Below are 22,326 nucleotides of genomic sequence, written 5' to 3'. Positions count from 1 at the left end.
TGTTAAAGCAAAGGTTCCAACCCCTGTAATTTTTGAATTGTGTTCTTCCTTAAAAGTGTGTGTAGAACAATACAGCTTTGTGTTTAACAGCAAAATTTACCAACAACAAGACGGCTTGGCTATAGACTCTCCTCTTTCCCGACTACTAGCAGACATTTACCTGGACAATTTTGAGCAACTAATGTTGTCCTCATAGAATCCCCTCTTAAAGAATATCCTTTGCTGGTATAGATACGTAGATGATGTTTTCTGCATCTGGACGGGTCCTGACAGACAATTAGACGGTTTTTTAAATTTCCTTAATTCTAGAGATAAACATAAAATTTACAAAGGAATTAGAAGCAGATGGATCCCTCAACTTTCTAGATTTAACTATTAAAATTAAAAACAATAGGTTCGATTTTTCCATTTTCAGGAAGAAGTGTTATACAGACGAAGTCATTCACCATAATTCTAGGCACTGCTTCTCTAAAAAATTATCAGCTTTCCACGCCATGGTACACAGAGCATGTTCTATCCCCAAGTCTAAAGAGAACACTCTGAAAGAACTCAGCATCATAAAACAGATTGCGATGAACAATGGGTGTAGAGAAGTGTTAATTCATAAACTTTAAAACAAGAAACTATCCCGTTTAGCTGAGTTAGCCTTGTATTGTTCTCCCACATCTGCAGAAAACCAGCCACAGAGGCGAAGATTTCCTTTTCTTGGCCACTTGTCATTAAAAGTTCAAAGAATCCTCCCAAAAGAAAAGGTGAGACCAGCCTTCTACAATAAATCTAAATTAATCAACCTGTTATGCCACATGAAGGACCAAGTTAAACCTACACACAAGAGTGGGGTGTACAAAATCCTCTGCAAAGACTGTAACCAGATGTACATAGGCCAGACAGGAAGGAGATTTGAGACAAGAATAAAGGAGCACCGAGCATGCTTTAGAAAAAACATCTCCATGTCACTCTTTGCCAAACATCTGAGAGACTATGGCCACGGCAGCAATTTCATCCCCGAAATCCTGCACTTTGAGAAGAAAGGCCACCGCCTCGATGTGCTGGAGCAATTAGAAATACTTCAGCACATGTATTACGAGGAGATGTTTGGACCAACGAATTTCTTTACCCTTTGCATTCCCCATTATTGTATTTTCCTCGCCCATCTGTTAACTAAACTGACACCAAGCAAAGCCTTTTCAACAATGAATTAACTCCTCCCAGCCTGCTACTTAATCACCTAATTACCCACTGCCGTTTGCAATACCCATTCCCCCACTCCTCTGCCAACTAATTGACGCCAAGCAAAACTTCTTTTTTTCCAACAATATTTTTTTTAATTTTTTTTCTCTCTCTCAACAATGCATTTTTCAACAATGTATTGAAGGATCTCAGGTTTTCCCGGCGTATGGTATTCAAGAAGTTCTCTCGGGTTTCCTACCGGGTCAGGTTGCAGTACACCGACATTTCGAAGGTTGACTATGCCATCGTCTTCAGGGTCTTCTAATTCCTTCTCCCAGCCGGCTAATTTTTCAATGTTACCATTCCTCTTCCTCCTCCGCCCCCCCTTCCTACCTCAACCAATCCTTGCTTTCCTCCCTCCCTCCTCTTCCCCTCCGTCCAGAGCTATATACAGGGTCGCACCCAAAGTGGTAGGACTGATTTTGGCACGAACGGAGCGGTGGAGGGGGGGTCTGCCTGGCAGGGTAAGGTGGAGGGGGCTCTTAGCAACAGACCTACACAAACCTCAGTCACCTGCAGGCTGTCGTTGAGTGAGGACTCGGTTTTTAGAAAAGCAAGTTTTTTGTCCGCGTCGAAAAACAAAATGAATCTGAATTTAGAGCAACGTTATTCCGTGAAGTTTTGTGCGAAACTCGGGAATACGGCAACTGAGACCCTCGATATGATCAAGCAGGCTTATGGGGACACTGCCTTAAGCTGTTCCACAGTATTTGAGTGGCACAAGATGTTTAAAGAGGGTAGGGAGCTCGTTGAAGACGACCATCGCTCCGGACGGCCGTCGACGGCAAGAACTGACACGAATGTGGACACGAACACGAAACGACAGAGTGAGGACACTGCTGAACACAGACCGACGCTTAACCAGTGAAGAAATTGCAGACCAGTTGGGTCTGTCTGCATCCAACGTCCAACGCATTACTTCACAGGATTTGGCCAAGCGCAAGGTGTGCGCCAAGATGGTGCCGAAAATTCTGACGTGCCGTGCTATGGCGCGCTTGTCGTCAGACAGCTCCTGGCCAAATAGGGCATTGCCACGTTGCCGCACCCACCCTATTCTCCCGATCTGGCACCACCGGACTTCTTCTTCTTCTTCCCCCTGATGAAAAGACAGCTCAAGGGACGACGTTTTGACTCGATAAAGGCTGTTCAAGAGGCTTCGACGAGGGTCATCAACGGCATCCCCAAAGAAAATTTCCAGCGGGCGTACAGGGAATGGAAGCAACGTTATACTAAGTGTGTAGCAGCTCAAGGAGCACACTTTGAAAGTTATTAAGTCGATGTAAGTATATTTTGTAAAAAAATCAGTCCTACCACTTTTGTGTGCGACCCTGTATACTGTGTTTGACTTGTATTTTTACCTGATGATGTTATACCATAACGACACCTAGGTCGTATTAAAAAAATTTTTTTTATGTGGAAAGGCGAAGTATTTTAAATTTAATTTCAATATGAAGAATTTCCACCAAGTGACGCCAGAAACTGTTTCATTTATTCCTGAATTGAGTGTTAAATCCAGAGGAGCAGGCTAAATGCGATTTGGAGGTTATGGGAAACCCCTGTACCATGCCATTCATATGAAGCATCACCCTAATAAGGCAGAGGCTATGCATGACAGAAATTAATTTAATGATAATACCGAGTCATTCTTCACAAAATTATGAATCATTGGCAAAAACAAATGTCTCCAGGGATATTTCTGGTAAAAGAGATTAAGAAACGTATCCTAATAAATACGCTAATTATTTCAATACGTTTTCACAAATCAAGTTCGCATTCTGGGTTCGTTCATTCCACGATGAAAGAAAAGATGAACATACGTACCATTCTAAACAATTAACACATGATTTTCTTTGAAAAATCATGCATTTAATTTATTTTTTCCAGCATGAAACGCATTAAGTATTTTGCATTAATTTAGACGCAAAAAACTGTTTCACTAAACGTATGTTTTGCTTTACGAGAACTTTTGCAGAGAGAATTATGCTTGTCATACATTGTTCCACTGTGTGTGCAATTATTACTCAAAAACTGAAGCTGAAAGTTTTTCTCACCTTTTCCTCCTCCATTAAATCATCATTTGAGTGCAAGTCGGAATCCTCAGAATCAGAAGAGCTGGATGAAGAGCGGTCATCATTTTTGGGAGGAACTTCACTTCTCTTTACTTCACCCTGAAAAAAAAGCAAGCATCACAAATAGCAAAGAGAGAAGAAGGCTGAAGATGATACAGATTTTCTCTTAACCCTTTCGCTCTCACAGAATTTTTGGTTTTTAATCCCAGAAATCCAATGCCTTTTTTCTGCATATTTAAAGCTTTTATTTTTTTCAAATAATTTTTGTTAGTGTGTTTTTAGGTCAAAGATATTGAAATTTTAACTGAAAATATTAGTTTATAATTAAAAATACTTTGGATGAGCAAAGAATAAGTAATTTTATAAAATAATTTTAGTTAAAAAAACTTTTAATGAAACAAATGTTTTCATAAATATTATAACTATTCAAATCTATTCATTTATCAAATACTGAATCGTGTATTATAATAATATTTTACATATTTAACTCTATTACATCCACATTTGATGCTTATAATCCAATTTGCTCATGAGATACAATGCATAATTTGAATTAGTGCCTTTCACACTGTCAGCATGTGTTCAACCAAACACTCCCCATGCTTGCCTTTATTACATCTAATGCAGACAGCTCTGGATATATATTTTTTTTTTAAGAGTTGCATACACAACAATTAGCTTCATGTTTGCGTCCAGCTTTTGCACTCCTACATTTGATGAACTGCCTCAAATTAAAAATCCACTCTTTACCCAACTGCTCAATGATACTGATACCAAATGCTTGCTTTGATGGAGGTTTCCCAGGTCTTTTGTAATTTTCCTTATTTATAATACAACTATCCAAATCATCCTAGATTTTACTCTTTTTTCATCCATGTTAGTATAAATCATCATATCTGAAGTGTCAATCCCCCCTACAAATTTATTATAATGCCAAATAGTTTCTGGTTTCTACATAATTTTATCATTCGCACATATGTTAGACTTAATATCTTCATCCATCACAGTTGCTCGATTTGATAGAAGTCCTTTTTAGAGATTGTTTTTCCTAGCAACTACAGGAAAGAATAGGTCCTGACCAACAGTAAAACTGCTGCCAAACCTTAAAGTTTCCATTTTAAATTTTCTGGAAGAAATTTCCTTTTTTTTTCAAACAGTACAGGTTGCATAGCTTCCAAGAGAATAAATTTTTCAAACAAGTGGAATACACATAAAGAAATAGTCAACAAACGTATGATAACCCTTCTGAAAATAATTTCCTCTTTGCAAAAGTTTGATTACCACCGTATATGCCAATTCATGCTCTTGTATTTCAGCTTTGTCTGTTTTAATCTTGGCTCCTCTGTTTGTGAAGACCACAAGGCAATAACTGGACACAACCACACAGCATTCTGAATTTGATCTTCATCGATGATGTGTCTTGTTAAGTAAATACTGGAATAACGTTTTTATATTTTTTGCTTTGAGTGTTCTACATTTCTGTTTTCTTTTTCACAAAAAAGAACGGAAAATTTCGGCTACCATTTTGTCTCACATGAAGTATCCGACTATGAATGACAACATTATGGCAGAAGTGCATGGCAGGCAGTTCATACAAAACTACGGAAAAAGAATGAAAGAGATAGGGTAATCCACATGTATATCACCAAACCAAAAGTCGTGAACAGAAGAATAATTTTACCTGACGATTCATGGCCGATTACCTACGTCTGGGATGAAAAAAGATACTTACAATTAATTTGGTTAGTGTAAAATACAAAATTTATAAAAAGTACTCCCATTTTGAAAGAATGAACAAACAAATACATTATATTTAGTTTAACAGAGATTAACACTTAATATGTGTTGAATAATTAATTTTTAACTAGCTTAAAACTGGAGCTGATACATTGGCACCTTGAGCTTTTGAAGGTAAACATGGGAAGCTGATATATCGGCACCTTAAGCGTCAAAGGGTTAAGATAACAACAAGGTACCTAATATTATAAAACAGAATCTTCTCACCGGAGCACAAACAAATGTGCTAATTTAATTTTTTATTCTTTCCAGTAAAAAATAGCTGTCCTTCTAATCTTTATCTCATTTAAGGGCTGCATTGTTCCTGATATTCATATGTTTTAATTTGCTGTGAATTCCAACAACTTCTTAATATTTTTGAAGATGTAAGGATTAAAAATTTCACTGATACCAAACATGGATGAAACATCAGACCTATCAGCAATTTAAGTGATCCACTAGTTACATTTTATCTCCCAGAACACATTTAATTTTTAAATGGTTAAGCCTTTTCTAAGAGGGCGTGGTAAAAATATGATGATTTAATCAGCTTTAAAAATGTCCTTTGATGAAAAAACTTCATAAAATATAGGCAAAGTGTAAATTGCCAGCTCCAATGCTGACTCACCAGAAACACCTTTGAATATAAATTCCATTCCTCACTTTGAACTATTCAAACCGACCAGGAATAGAAATGGATTCTTAACTTGAAAGCCAAAGAGTCTGCCTTAGCCATTAACATAGGATCAAAAACAATCATTTGCCTTCCTATTCATTCTCACACTGATAATTCTATGCATCACCTTAGCTGCAAGAGAAATCAAACTTATTTTTCTATAGCCCTCACTCATGGCTGCCTTCCTGTTTTAAAGATGGAAATCATCACTGATCATTCAAAATCTTCCAGCAAAATTCCTCCCTATTAATGCTATAAATTAGCCCAAAAAACTCTTCCTCCCATGTTTTCCTAACCATTAAATAAATTCATGGGAATGGTATGCACTCCCACTGCCATTTCAGATTTCAATTACATTAATGTCCTTTCTATCTCATCATCAAGTAAGCCTCCATCAAAAAGCTATCCCCATCCATGTCACATTCTCTCTCTATTTAAGTTTCCTAATCAAATATCTTTACAATATATTATATTTTATTCAATAAATAAAGTGGATCCTTGCTTGACAAGCACCTAGCACTGCAAGTAATTCGCATATCAAGCAAAAATATTGGTCCTGAAAACGAATCGCCAAAAAAGCTACTTCATAAGCAACCCACAGTTGATGTTTGGACACTGTGAGGATTATGTGGGAGTCTGGACTATAAAGAGTATCCCGAACTTCTTGAATGCCATGTGCTGACACCCGATGAACATAAATTATGGACATAAAAATGGAAATCAATCATCACATCCAATTCGCCACCAATTTATTCAAGTAACAAAGTAAATATAAATCAGCATGTAGATGATTAAACTTTTAACATCTATTAATACTACTCGTTCACCACCTTTAGGCCGCATATGAAGCAAGTGTTTCAGCAAGGAAGAGGTTATGGGAGATTTATTTCAATCTCCATTAATAATTAATACAGAAGTTATTTGTCTAAAAAGCCTACACTTGTACATAGTTATTACTATATACAAGAGACACTACGGCCAACAAAAAATGATGATTTTTTAAATTTAACTTCTAAGTACCTCGTTTCCCATGGATGTCTGTGGTTTCAATGCCAAAAGACCAGAGCTCCCGTCCTCTCTTCCAGATGCTTCAGAAGTGGACGCCATGTGATTTACAGATTTGTCTTCCACTGAGCTTCTTCCTGGTAGCTGTGTAATTATTCTTTTCAAAACCGATCCACTTGATGATTTTCCAGCAGGAGACACATATTTTGAAAGGGTAACAGGATCATTACTTTGTTGAGCACCTAACAAGGAGGGTGGGGGAGGTATTAATATATCCTTCAGCTGACTAGGTTCAGGACACCTCATTACGGCAGCTTGGCATATTTCATATGATCGCTTAAGATTAACTGAGTCCTTATCCTCTTTGGAAGCTGGATCCTCCAATTCTTTCTCAATCACACACTCAGGCAGAGTCGAAAGGGTTGACGAGAGATGCGGTTTCTTTGGATCATCAGAAGAATCACCCAATGAAAGAAAAAAATTATTATTTCACAAATACCACACAAATTTTCAAAATACACCGAAGCCCCTCTTTTATTCTTCTGCATGGGACAGATGACAGAAGTCTAAATCAAGGGAGAATACACTGCTAAAGGAAAGGTAATTCCAGAAAATGGAAGCAAAATATCAATTTTAAGGCCGTGATATCGAATACAACCCTCTGCAGACCGTTTGCATTTAACTTTCGACTCAAATAAAAATCAAGAATTAGCCAATTATTTTTCAACAACCCAAAAATATCATCAGTTGAAATGGGTACAAAATAATGAAAAAAAAAACAATTTTTTCATAAATATAACACTGGTTAATTTCATTCAAATACTATGCACTGGAATCGCAGTTACTTGCACCACATTTAAATTAACTAATGAAATCAAATTATTCTAGCACTATGTCGTTTCCAATTGCACATTTCATAATATACTGTCCACTTCATCAATTGTTTCAAATATTGAAAGCAAAAGGTTGTGATTATTTGTGTCAATCTTTAGGGATGAATGGCTCAGTTGACTATTGTTTGTTTCTTATGTTCCCCCCTTCAGCCATTTCCACACAGGAAAGCGATGTGAATGAATGGAAGAGGTATTTCGTTGAGGATAGTAAGGCAGTGATGCAAGGGACATCAAAAGCAATTGAATGAAAGATAGATGGACGCTCCCTTGCATACAGGAGAGGGCCTAAGATTGTAACTTTTTAGAAAGTTTTTTTTCTCAGCATCGTGAAGAATCATCAAAATCTTGAAATAAATTAAATGATTCATTATGAAAACTCAATTCATTGCTGCTTCTGCTTTACTGCAAGGGTTTTCCAGGTCCATATTATATACATTAAAAAAAGAAGGAGGATGAGGAAAAATAAGTCAGTGGAACCGGATAATATCTCAATTGACATTCTAAAACTGGGTGATACCACAATAGCTTTGTAGCTAAGTCATCTATTCAAAGTAACTTTAAATAATGATGCCTTGCCCAATGATTGGAAAAAAGCAAATATTACACCAATTTTCAAGAGAGGGATAAAACAATAGCCAACAATTGTAGACCGGTAAGCATAACCTCAGTTGTTTGCAAAACAATGGAAAAAAGAATCGCTGACTACATTCGGGAATGGTGGGCAAGAGATAGATGGCAATTCAAACACCAACATGGGTTTAGAACGGGATACTCGTGTGAAACGCAGCTTTTGGGATTAAGTCAATATATCGGCAACGCAAAAGACGAAGGAAAGGATGTCGATGCAGTAACTGTTGATTTCTCGGCAGCTTTTGACCGAGTGCCTCACGATAAATTATTGTTAAAGTTAGATTCGTTATCAGGGGATACATTTTCAAATGAGGCGAGCATATTAGCAGGAGTTCCACAAGGCAGTGTTCTAGGGCCACTACTCTTCCTAATTTACGTAAACGATCTACCATACAATTTAGATTCCCAAATAAGACTCTTTGCTGATGAATGCATTATATACAGACGAATAGAGCATGTAAATGACCACATAATACTACAAAATGACATCGATCGCCTTGGTGACTGGGTTACAAATAATAATATGGGCATTAATACGAGGGTCATCCGGAAAGTAGTACCCGTTCGTGCCGCATGAAGTGCTGACGACGCGAGTAGCCGCTGGACGAGGTCAGATAGCTTCAGTGGCTTGTCTGCCTTCTCTGAGCCAAGTTGCGTGACGCTAGCATTGCCTGTGTTGTTTCTGTGATTGTTTACAATGTTTAAAAAAATTGAGAACGCCGCCAGTTGTGAAGTGAGGGCAGTGATTAAATTCCTCAATGCAAGAAACGTTCGCCCATGTGATATTCATCGCCAATTAAAGGAGGTGTATGGAGACAATGTAATGGACGAGTCGTCTGTTCGGCGGTGGTGTCGCAACTTCAACATGGGGAGGGGGAACACACACGACGATGAGTGTTCGGGGAGACCGTCTGTCATTACAGACCAACTGGTGAGCTCAGTTGACGAATTCGTGAGGAACGATCGGCGCGTCACAATTGATGACATCTGTGAGCATTTTCCCAATGTTTCTCGAACAATTGTTCATGAAATTGTTAAACACCATCTGCATTATGCAAAAATTTGTGCAAGATGGGTCCCTCGCGTATCTCAATGAGCTGGCGGCGAAGGACTATGCAGCAGGAATACAGAAACTTGTCACACGTTATGACAAATGCCTTAATTTGCTTGGAGATTATGTTGAGAAGTAGTTTAAAGTATCCTCTTTCAAATAAAATTTTTTATGTTTGTTAATATTTACTTCTGTGTCTTTATTTCACGAACGGGTACTACTTTCCGGATGACCCTAGTATAAGTAAAAGTAAGCATATAAATTTTTCAAATAAAAAGAATGCAGAAAAGGAAATTTACACCCTCTTTGGAGAAAGAATCCCATGTACCAGTCAATGCAAATATTTAGGCATTTATTTAACTAGGTATCTTGGGTGGGGAGTCCAAGTAGATAATTTGACACGGAAGGCATTTGAAGTATTGCATTGGGTGATGAGAAATTTAAAAGGAAGTAGCATAGCCACAAAAGAAAAAGCATATAAGGCACTGGTTATCCCTATCCTAGAATACTCCTCCATTGTATGGGATCCATATGAGATGGGACATATTAAAAAGATAGAAAAAGTTCAAAGAAAGGCAGCAAGATATGTACTCGGAAGGTACAAAAGAACATATAGTGTCACAGAAATGTTAGATATACTGAAATGGGAGAGTTGGAAAAATAGAAGAAAAAGGAGTAGGTTAGGCGCGATGTATGGAATTGTTAAAAAGGACGAAGCGTGGGAAGATTTATGGCAAGGGATGAAAAAGCCTAACTTCAAGGGAAAAAACGACCATAGTTTCAAAATAAAAATAAGGACTCATTAAACAAATAAGAAAAAATACTCTTTATTAAATCTAACTATAATTGATTGGAACCAGCTGCCTGGACGTTTGTTTGAGCCCTTTCCATCCAATTTTAGAAGTTTTAAGTTGAAATGTAAAGCAGCCACTGGGTAATAAACTTCATTGTAGTTAGGAAAATATTGTTTGCATGTGATGTGGAAGTGTCATTATGTAAAAATATTTTGTCTCGAATCTGTTTTTATGTGTTCGTACGTAATTTTCGTTGTACATGTAAGAGTTATCTTTGACCTAACTTGACCGTCGCCACCAGGAAATTCGCCTAATTGCAACGTAATTGTGTAAATAAATAAAAAATAAAATTACTGAAGCATGTCCACCTGACTTACTACCACTGCTCCTCCCTTATCACTAGCAAATTTTCCCACTATTTCCCCTATGAGGTAGTTATGAGATTTTTCCGCAGATAATTTGGTGTCATTGGCAATACACTTCAAAATATTTTATTCACAAATATAAACAAAAAAAGATGCACATATCCACTACATAATTAAAGGCTTTTATACCTTCTAACAATCTTTCTAATGGATTCAACGGAAGTCAATACAAGTCTTACTCATAAACTGCACCCATCCCATTTTTCTAATCCATAAAATTTTTTGGTTTCAAAATTTTTCTGGTTCTAGGGATTGTTTTTGAGAAACCTGCATCTCCCTAACTATGGCATGTGGAGAGCATATGCACTTCTCACCTGTCACACATTTCAATACAAGAAGAATATTACAACACTTAAACTGAATCTCTACTTTCTTCACATTTTCATCTAATTTTGGCATACACTTTCTATTCCTTTGAACTGAACCACAAGCATTGGTGACTTTATCATGAAACCAACAAAATAAAGCCTGGCAAATATATCAGAAGTCCCGCTCATTCCTTTTTGTTTTAGGGTCCTTAACTTTTTCTGGAAGTCATAAGTTGGGTAAAACTGGCAGATTAATTCATTAATTAATGGCTAATAAAATTACTACATTTTCCCTCATGTACATATTTCATTAACTCAAGGCAGACCAAGGTAATCAGGTCAAATATTTTATAACTAGTAGACTAATACCATAAAAATAGGAAAATAATGATTTAAAGCGATTATTAAAGTCCACCCAAATCCGTCATAAGATGACCAAAAACATCCAAGGTGATGCTTGTTTTATCCTTTTCAGCACAGCACGGTAAGCTGGACAAGACTAACAGTTTCACATAGCACTTTAAACAAATACTTCAATTTTTTAATAAAAAAACCATTCACACAGTAATACCCCCTGAGGGTTGGCTTGGTAGGTGATGGCACTGCTCACTGAGTACTAAGCCAAACAACATGAAAAATTTCCACCAGGGTTTGGGCCAGTTCCTTTCCCTGTGCCAGCTATGGATTCCCAGGAAGATCTGGCACTCCACACAGCTTGGCTGGAGTTGAGGGTGCCCATAGATGCTTGCCCAGGAAACAAACCCGGGACTTCTAATTAGTAGTCCAATGCTCTATCCTTGGACTACCATTACCCATATTTTTTTGTCAAACTATAGAAAAATTGATTACCCACAGGCTAAGAAATAACTTAGGTTGTACTCACCTCAGCTTTTTTAATCACTCCTTTGCATTTCTTTTTGTCAAGTTTGACAAGAAATTTTGATATTTTTGATGTCCCTGATGTTCTAATGAAATTGTCCAGCATTCCCTTTCCCTACATTAAGAAAATAACATGGGTTAAAATATCTAAGGAAATACATACGCACAGGTTTTTACAATTTAGTTAATGTTTCAACTGTGTTGTGTCTTTTGAAATATCGAATCTCACTTCTACTTGATTACATTGGAATCATACACCATGGAATGTTAACATTCGCACATAACTAAACATTGACCATCTCCACTGTGTCGTTTTGATTTTTTTTAGTAGAAGTTTTGCTTACCACAAACTGAAACACCAAACATATGTTAAGTGTATGTAAATAAGGTACAGGCACACTCAATGCAATCAATTACATTTCCTCAATTTCTTCTGCTTTTGTCCAATTACGTAGCTCACAATTTAAACCTGCCTACCCATAAAGGTGGAGTTTACAACCACCCATAAAACGATCATTTATTGACCATGTTGGTGTAAAAAGGGATCAAAAAGTGGAAATTTCATGAAATTGGTGGCAGTTGATGCTTTCAACATATTGGTGTTCGTGACTTCAGTAAAAATGAGAAGAAGCACAGAAAACAGTGGCTACAACGACTTCAGAGATCATTTGCCTTTGTAGCCTTTGCCTTTTTCGGAATAGGAACTAAAACTGATCGCACAAAGTCCTCCAGCCTAATTCCTTTCTCATAAATACTACGGATCAGCCCATATAGCCTCTTCCTCCCACATTTCCCTAAGCCTTTTAAAAAGTTCCTTGAGAATGTTGTCCACCCCCACGGCCTTATTTAGTTTCATCTCCCTTAATGTCCTTTCTATCTCATTGTCTAGTAAGACTGGACCTAAGCTGTCTTCCTCTACGTCATTTTCTTTTTCAATGTCTAACTTTGTTGGTATGAGTTCTTTACTATACAGTTCTTCTATATACTCCTTCCATCTCTCTTGGATCTTTCCTGCATCAACTATTACCTTACCCGCCGTATCCGTAACTGCTATCGTTGATCTCCCTTTCTTACTTCCCTATAAAGATTTAACTTTGCTGTACAGCGCACCGATGTTGCCCTTCCTCTGCAGACTTTCCATATCCTCGCACTGCATCTTCCACCATGTTTCTTTTGCTTTATTTGTAGCCCGCCTCAATTTATTGTTTGATTCTTTGTACTTCATTTTACCTAATTCTGTATTTGCATTCTTCCATTTTCACCGCTCATCCATTTTTGTAATCATCTCATCCGTGATCCATGGTTTCCTAGTCCTTATAGCATTAACGGTTCCAATAGTGTCTTTTGCGGCTTTAGACAACCCTTTCTTGATCATTTCCCATTTTTCTTCTATAGTACTAAGCCCTTTACCATCCTCCATGATTTTCTCTACCATTGCCTCTTCCGCTGCCGGGCACAACACACGGCCGATTGGGCCAAGCCCCGTGGTTGCCAGGAATCAAAATATCTCTATTGTCCATCATATTTTTCTAGGGAATGATAATTGAGGTGGTTTCCCGTTGCCTTCCTCAATAGTGTTTTTAACGTGACACCATCACTTACTGGCCGCCCCACTGGGGTCAGACGCCATTGCAGCCGCCTCACTGAGGAACAGACGCTGCGTGGACTACCTTTCGTCTGGCTCCTAACCTTCGACCTTTCTGCCATGGGTGACCCTACCAGGAGCAATTTTTATTACTCCCGCCAGCACAGCTCTAGGGGTCATCAGAACGCACAAGCCCTTCCACCACGTCAAGGTTGTAGTCCGGGGAGGGATATATTGGATACAAACACTGTAAAGACTAAAGGTGAAAAACAAATGTATGAATCCACATGCCAAGAACAGGATCGAATACTGAATCAGGCATGCTAATGAGACGGTTGATGGAAGCTATTAGGATATTAAGATTCCTCTCGCCCATCACAGGTGAACTGAAGAAATGTATAAAAATTGGTTGCAGGTACGCCTAATTGTTAATTAAAGTACCTGGTATAGAGGGAGCATCTTTGTTTCCATTCTGTATGTAACTCCAAACATGGAAACTAATCTTATCAATTGAAATCCTGTGATAAAGCAATCAAAGTTCACTTTGTAGAATATTGAATGAAAGTTTCTTTAAGTGTGGCAGTTAATTTTCTTAATTTCACAAAATTATACAATTATGCTGCCAAATTCTATATTTTTTATATTCCAGTCATATTAATGTGACCATTTATCCTCATGAACAGAGAGTCCTAATTGTTTATCAAATTGAAATGCTCTCATTACACCTTTCAACATCCTCCACATCAATTTACAACATAAATATGACAAATCCACAAAAGGTTTCACAGAAGTACTAATTATTTTGCAAAACAACTGTTATGGCACTATACCTTGAATTTCTTCGCTGATGGAGGCAGAAATTCATCATCAGAGTTACTGTCTGAGCTGTTTGCATCCATGCTGAGGTTACTTGAGGAATCATCTTCTATATCATCTAGGAAATTATCAGAATCCGAATTATCCTGCAAAAAATATAAACATTAAAATTCAGATTATTCTTTTATTTTGATCAGGGGAAAAATCATACCATGAAACTTCTGTTATTTTCTTTATCACTTTCACAACTTTATATCCTTCATTTGATGAGATGGAAAGATAGCGGGGATTACTGGATTGATAAGTATAGAATAATATACAGCGGCGGGGATGAAAGCCAACGAGGGGTTGCCATAGTATTAAATGAAGAGGTGGGGAGAAGCAAAGTCAACATAGAACAGGTAACGGATAGAATATTACTAGTGGAGATAAAAGCAGAACCGACGAACTTAGTTATTATTCAGGTATACATGCCACCGATCAACCATAAGGAAGAAGAGGTCGATAGGATATACGATCAGTTAGAGGACATAATCACGAGTGTTCCTGCAGGGATACATTTGATAGTGATGGGGGATTGGAATGCAACGGTAGGCGAAGGAAGATATAGAGATGCGGTCGACGACTACGGTTTAGGCACGTAAAATGACCGCGGTGAGAAAGCAGTTGAGTTCTGCAGGAGAAAGGGGCTAGTCATCACCAACACTTGGTTTAGACACCACAAAAGACGCAGGTATACATGGAAAATATAGGAATTAATTAATTGGTCTGTATACATTTCTTTCCTAAAAATGGAATACTGTAACCCGTCTTTGTCTTTAGAAATGGATAGGTCGAGGAAATTCAGGGAACCTTTTTCCTCTTTTTCACACGTGAATCGTACATTAGAATTGATAGAATTTAGATGTACTATAAACTTATCTAGTTGCCTATCAGAACCTGTCCACACACAGAAGACATCGTCTACATATCTTAGCCAACAAAATACATTATTAATGAGATGATGAGCTGAGGAGAACAAAACTAAATAAAGTGTGTGGAATTACAAAGTCAATTATTTCATTACATTTCAATATTTTATGCAAATTCCACAAAGTTACGCCTGAGACAACAAATTTTATTAGAGTAGGATGTTGTGTTCTGCTAGGGGCCACAAATTATTTAATTAGTAATTACGTCCATCCAAAAACCTACCTTAACCGGTAGATTACCTAATAATAATAATCCTTCATTTGTAAATATATGCGTGAAGCTGCATTTTCTACTTGGGTACCTTCTTCTTCCCACAGCCTTTCCTTCGACCAGGGTTTCTCCCAAACCATTCTAAAATCTTAACCCGATTCAGCCACCAATATAGAGGTGAGAACTCACGACTCCACATGCCCATTAGAAGTCCGATATTTTGTCCTCGACTCAACCATCACCAATCCAACCAATCAGAGAGCTCTGGGCCAATCAGCGTCTCCTATTATACACGAGGTTTGTTCAAAAAGTATCGCGACTTTTGTGTTTTTACATCAAGTATTTATTTATTCATGAATATCTATTTTGCCCCCTTCAAAGTAATCGCCATTAGATACTATACACTTGTGCCAATGTTTTTTCCAATTCTCGAACCACTTAAAAATATCATTTTTTGTGATCTTGTTCAGCTCCTCCTTCCATGCAGTCATGGTCTCATCAATCATAGCTGGGCGTCATCCTTTCATGGGCCTCTTCAGTTTCGAGAACAAAAAAAGGCACTAGGGGCCAGATCTGGGGCATTGATGATTTTATAAAAGAAAAATACACCATGACATTTAAAAGTCAGTAAAAACCATTCCCCTTGACCATGATTGGAAGTACTTGGTATGGTGGGCGAAGAGACGGGTTTGTTGGATGAAATCCTACGGAGGCAGGAAAAGTGGATGAAGGGGGTATTGTCCGGCAGTGGGATTTTGAAGACTAATTGAGGAGAGAATATTAGGCATAGGAGGAAAGGGAAGGAACAGGATAGGGATGTTGGACGGGATGACGGTAGGAAGAAAGTACTCAAGAGATGGAGAGGGACCTGATGTAGAGTAGGATGCTGGATTTTGTGTTTTGCTAGGAGTATTTATTTGATAATTGTGTCCATCCATAAACCAACCTTAACCAGTACATTACCTAATAATAATAATTATTATATGTACATATAGTTTTTTTTATTTGTAGATTGTTGGAGATCTTGACCTTCTCTGAGGCCTTCTTCTTCAAATAGCTCTTCATGTATGACTCCATACTGTGCCGTTATATTGCTCTCGTGAGTGCTTCGAAGACAAAAACACAAAAAAAAGAAAAAGAATAACACAAAAAAAGGAAAGAAACACACAATAAAGAAGAGAAACACACAAAAAAGAAGAAAAACACACAATAAAGAAAAGAATAAAACAAAAGAAAAGAAACTCACTAGGTTTCGAATTTTTGGTGGTCTGCGCCACCTTTCTAGGGGAAGAGAAGGACAGAACAGACAGGGATGAAGGTCGTATTGATCGGCAGTGGCATGCTGAAAACTGTAATTGAGGAAAGAATGTTAGGTAAACGAGGAAAGGGAAGGAACAGGATGGGGATATTGGATGGGATGAAGGGAGGAAGAAAGTACACAGAGATGAAGGACTTGTATAGAGTAGGTTGCGGGTTTGTGTTTTCATAGGAGTCACAAAATAGATAATTGGTGGTTGCGTCCATCCAAAACCTACCTTAACCGTTTTAATACCTTATAATAATATATATATATATATATATATATATATATATATATATATATATATATATATATATATATATATATATATATATGTGTGTGTGTGTGTGTGTGTGTGTGTATATATGTATATATGTATATATATATATGTGTGTATATATATATATATATATATATATGTGTGTGTGTGTGTATATATATGTATATATGTGTGTGTATATATATATGTGTATATATATATATATATATATATATATATATATAATATATATATATATATATATATATATATATATATATATATTGGAATTCCTGGACTACACCATCACCAATCCAACCAATCAGAGAGCTCTGGGCCAATCAGCATCTCCTATTATACACGAGATTTGTTCAAAAAGTATCGTGACTTTTGTGTTTTTACATAAAGTATTTATTTATTCATGAATATCTATTTTGCCCCGTTCAAAGCAATCGCCATTAGATACTATACACTTGTGCCAATGTTTTTTCCAATTCTCGAAGCACTTAAAAAATCATTTTTTGTGATCTTGATCAGCTCCTCCTTCGATACAGTCATGGTCTCATCAATCATAGCTGGGCGTCATCCTTTCATGGGCCTCTTCAGTTTCGAGAACAAAAAGCCAGATCTGGGAAATTGATGATTTTATTAAAGAAAAATACACCATGACATTTAAAAGTCAGTAAAAACCATTCCCCTTGACCATGATTGGAACCTGGATCCCGGTCAAAGCAATGGTTTCTACACTTTCAAATTGTTGCATTGTGATACCATACAGTGGATAGTATAGCAATTTATTTTGACGTGTCAAATGACCAGCATTAGAACTATAGGCGGACCCCCATCCACTATTGAAACCCTTAACGTGAAAAGGACTAAGAAACCATGGATAATGGATGAGACAAATGCAAAGACGGATGAGAGAAGTACATGGAATAATTTAAACAAGAATGTTTGGTATAATGAAGTATAAAGAGTTAAATATCAAATTGAGATGGCACCAAATAATGGAAAAGAAGCATGGTAGACGATGCAATGCAAGGACATGGAAAGTTTGCAGAGGAAGGATGAAATTAATGCGCTCTACAGCAAGGTTAAATCGCTGTCGGGAAGTAAAAAGGGAAGATCTATGCTAACAGTTAAGTGGGTAAGGGATAAGGTGGGTAAGATAATAGTTGAGACAGGAAAGATCCAAGAGAGATGGAAGAAATACAAAGAACTGTATAGAAAAGAACTTAGACCAACAAAGTAAGACATAGAAAAGGAACATTACTACGAGGAAGATAGCTTTGGTCCAAGCATACACCACGATGTGTTAGAATAGTATTTAGAAAGATGAAATCAAATAACGCCGTGTGGATACACAACATTCCTGCAGAACTACTGAAATTTTTAGGAAAATGTAGGGGGAAGAGGCTATATAGGCTGATTCATAGTTCTATGAGGTAGGAACCTGGCCGGAAGACTTTGTGAGACCAGTGTTAGTTCCTGTCCCAAAAGAGGTGGAGGGTACATCATGTGAGGTCTACAGGACAATAAATTTGATATCCCATGCAGCTAAAGTTGTTCTCAGGATTATCAACAAAAGGATAGAGAGTGGGGCAAATGATTACTTAGGGGATATCAGTTTGGGTTTAGGAAGGGGAGAGGTACGCGTGATGCCATTGCAGTAATGAGATTATTAATCGAGAGGAATATAGAACACAACCAGGAGGTATTTGCCTGTTTCGTAGATTTCGAAAAAGCGTTTGATAGAGTGAATTGGGAAAAACTAATGAATATATTGCAGAAAATAGGAATAGATTGGAGGGAAAGGAGGCTAATCCGCAACCTGTACATGTCTCAGACTGCTCAGGTGCGGGTGGGACACGGGGAGTGAGGATGGGCAGTGTTAGGAAGGGGTGTAAGGCAGGGTTGCCCATTATCACCGTTGCTGTTCAACCTGTATGCAGAGGAAATGATCAAAGAGGCATGGGAAGAACTCGAGGTAGGAATGAAAGTGGGCGGGGAATACGTAAAATCAGTTAGGTTTGCTGATGACCAAGCTTTAGTTTGTCAGTCAGCGAAGGGGCTGCAAGCACTGCTTAGTGAATTGGAAATTCAGTGCGACAGGTATGGGATGAGAATCAATATTAATAAAACAAAGGTTACGCGATTTTCTAGAAAGAAAAAGGCCAAGCTTAACATTAAAATAGGTGGGCAAAAAATAGAGCAGGTAGAACAGTTTACGTATCTCGGTAGTGTTTTGGACCAACAAGGTCAAAGTAGTAGGGACGTAAGGAGAAGAATTGCGCTAGGCAAAGAGGCTTTCACAAGGAGGAGGGAGTTGATGACAGGGACTTTGAGTAAGGATGTTAAGAAAAGACTCGTAAAAACTTTGATATGGAGCGTAGCTATGTACGGAGCCGAAACGTGGTCATTGAAGCAGGAGGATAGACGTAGATTGGAGGCTTTTGAAATGTGGGTGTGGAGAAGAATGGAGAAGGTGAAATGGACAGAGAAGAAAACAAATGAGGAAGTACTTGGTATTGTGGGCGAAGAGAGGGGTTTGTTGGGAGCAATCCTATGGAGGCAGGAAAAGTGGATGAAGGGGGTATTGACCGGCAGTGGGATGTTGAAGACTGTGATAGAGGGTAGAATGTTGGGCAAGAGAGGAAAGGGAAGGAACAGGATAGGGATGTTGGACGGAATGAAGGGAGGAAGAAAGTACTCAGAGATGAAGAGGGACCTGATATAGAGTAGGATGATGGATTTTGTGTTCTGTTAGGAGTAATAAAATATTTGTTTGGTAGTTGTGTCCATCCAAAAACCTACCTTAACCGGTAGATTACTTTAAAAAAAAAATATATATATATATACTACCTTGATCAAAAAGTTCCCGGAATAACCACCGTGTGGCGCTCCCATCGTTCCGATTTGAGTTCTGTTTTTTTTGTTAAATTGGTACATCCGGAATAACCACCGTGTGGCGCTCCCATCGTTCCGATTTGAGTTCTGTTTTTTTTGTTAAATTGGTACATCTGTTGTTGATATTCCCTTTAAATCTTAGTGTCATAACTTGACATTTGCAAAAGTTACGTAGCCAAGAGTACATCTATCTCTGTGTGTGTTGGCGATTTTTTACAATTGCAGAAATGGATTTAAATTTGCAACAACGAACTTGTATTAAATTTTGTTTACCAGTTTACCAGTGGCACGAGCGGTTCAGAAGTGGTCGTGAGTCAATCGAAGATGATGAACGCAGTGGCAGACCATCGACATCGAAAGTCGGTGAAAAAATTGATAAAGTAAAAGAAATGTTGGTCAATAACCGCAAATTAACCATCAGAGAAATAGCGGAGGACTTGAACATTGCCTATGGATCCGCCCAAGACATTGTGGTTAATGATTTGGGTTTCCGTCGTGTAGCAGCAAAGTTGGTGCCAAGAGACCTCAATTTCATGCAAAAAAGAGACCGTGTTGACGTCGCAAAAGACATGATTTGCGAGGCTGAATCCGATCCCACATTCATCAAAAGGATCATTACTGGAGACGAGACGTGGGTTTATGAGTACGACACGCAATCCAGACATCAGGCAAGTGAATGGCGTTCACCAAATGAGCCGAGACCAAAAAAACCACGTCGTTTTCAGTCAAAAAAGAAGGCAATTCTGACGGTTTTCATGGATTACAACGGTGTAGTGCATCATGAATTTTTGCCAGAAGGCCAGACAGTAAACAAAGAGTATTATTTGGGCGTTATGAGACGTTTGCGTGAAGCAATTCGCCGAAAGAGACCAGAAATGTGGGCAGAAAACTCGTGGATTTTGCACCATGATAACGCACCGTCGCACAGTGCTATCATTATTCGTAATTTTTTGACGAAAAATGCAACAAATACCATCCAACAGCCACCGAATTCACCTGATTTGGCTCCCTGTGACTTCTTTCTGTTCAATCGAGTTAAAAAACCATTACGGGGAACGCGTTTTAGCAGCCGAGAGGAAGTAATGGAAAAATCGCAGGAAGCACTGATGGACATACCGAAAACCGAATATAAAAAATGTTTCGAGGATTGGATCAAGCACTGGCATAAGTGTGTTGCAGTCGATGGGGATTACTTTGAAGGGGACAATATAGATTTAGATGAATAAACTTATATTTTTAATTTTCTGAATAAATTCCGGGAACTTTTTGATCAAGGTAGTATATATATTTTCTTATTAAAAGTGAAAATTCTCTGCTTCATATAACATGGCTTATTTTTTTCATCAATTTTATTTACTATTCCTTACGCATACATCTTATTATAAGTTTGGCATTTATTTGTTTCATGTCCACAACCTCAGCCTAATCATATGCTTGTTTTTTTCAATTATCTGTGTATCCACTACGTAAATCTTATTTATTTATTGGTAATCTACCAAATAAGGTAGGTTTTTGATGGACATAAGCTATGAAACAGTACAGTGACAATGCCCTTGTCTCTCTTAATAAAACACTTCCAAATAACCAAATTTACCATAAGGCCCTCTTCAAATCTGCATACCAGCCTCCTTGTATTCCATCCAACATCCCCATTCTACTCCTGGCCTTTCCTCCCTTGCATAACATCCTCCCCCAATCACAGTCTTCAATATCCCATTTGCCAATCAAAACAGGAACAATAGACACTACTGTCTCACTCCTCTTCTTAACACTGTCCATCCTGACTCTCCATCCAACACTTGTACCTAAGCTGTTTGAGACATGCATAGGTTACAGATAAGTCTCCTATCCCTCCAATCAACTAATATTTTCTCCAACACATTCATTAATCCTACCAATTCAGTCCATCATATGCTTCCCCATCGAGTTGTCCACCCCATACTTATTTGATTTAATTTCCCTAAATGCCCTTTCTATCCCACTGCAAATAAGCCTGGTCCCAAGCTAGCCTCACCATCATCATATTCTCTCTTTATCTCTAATTTCTACTCTCTAATTTCTTTACAATACAGTTCTGTACTTTTCTTCCACCTCTCATATATTTTCTGATTCAACTAACATTTTTCCTGACTAATATTGGAGTGTTTGAAATGATTTCCCCCTTATATTTCTTCACAGGGTTTTAACCTCCCTGTATAGCTTACCAATTTCACCCTTTCTCTCTAGACATTCCATGTCCTCACACTACATTTTCCACCATGCTTCTTTCTCTCTATTTGTTTCCCACCTCAGTTTATTATTTAACTCTGAACACTTCTATCTACTAAACTATGTGTGTGTATACTTACACTTTCTTTTCTCATTTAGCTTTGTAATCATCTTATCTGTAATCCATTTTAGATACTTATATATTCTCATTTTTCCTCGATAGTACCGACTCCGTCGCAGGCCTTCCCAGTACCCAGCCTGCTGATACTCCTTCCTAGTCTACCCAGTTAATTCTTTCGCATTCTATTTCCCAAACTGTCTTCCCTGCTTTAT

At 37.9% G+C, this 22,326-nt stretch overlaps 1 protein-coding gene across 3 annotated transcripts in view; it reads right to left on the bottom strand.

Annotated features, from left to right (window-relative positions):
• LOC139694843 (uncharacterized) overlaps positions 1 to 22,326 on the bottom strand; it is a 257,773-nt gene that overhangs the window by 216,715 nt on the left and 18,732 nt on the right. For 2 of the 3 annotated variants that reach the window (XM_071593364.1, XM_071593365.1), the window contains 4 exons: positions 14,152 to 14,283; positions 11,741 to 11,851; positions 6,772 to 7,197; positions 3,282 to 3,398 (listed from right to left, as the gene is read on the bottom strand). The exons of the other annotated variant lie outside the window; for it this stretch is intronic. In XM_071593364.1, the coding sequence (XP_071449465.1) occupies positions 3,282 to 3,398; positions 6,772 to 7,197; positions 11,741 to 11,851; positions 14,152 to 14,283 (786 nt within the window). The remainder of the gene's footprint in view (positions 1 to 3,281; positions 3,399 to 6,771; positions 7,198 to 11,740; positions 11,852 to 14,151; positions 14,284 to 22,326) is intronic. 3 annotated transcript variants of the gene reach the window in all.

Source organism: Hetaerina americana, unplaced genomic scaffold (genome assembly GCF_022747635.1).
Source record: "Hetaerina americana unplaced genomic scaffold, ioHetAmer1.1.p SCAF_57, whole genome shotgun sequence".
Lineage (NCBI taxonomy): Eukaryota > Metazoa > Arthropoda > Insecta > Odonata > Calopterygidae > Hetaerina > Hetaerina americana.
The sequence above is the reverse complement of the archived record's forward strand: the minus strand, read 5'-3'. Positions and strand labels throughout refer to the sequence as shown.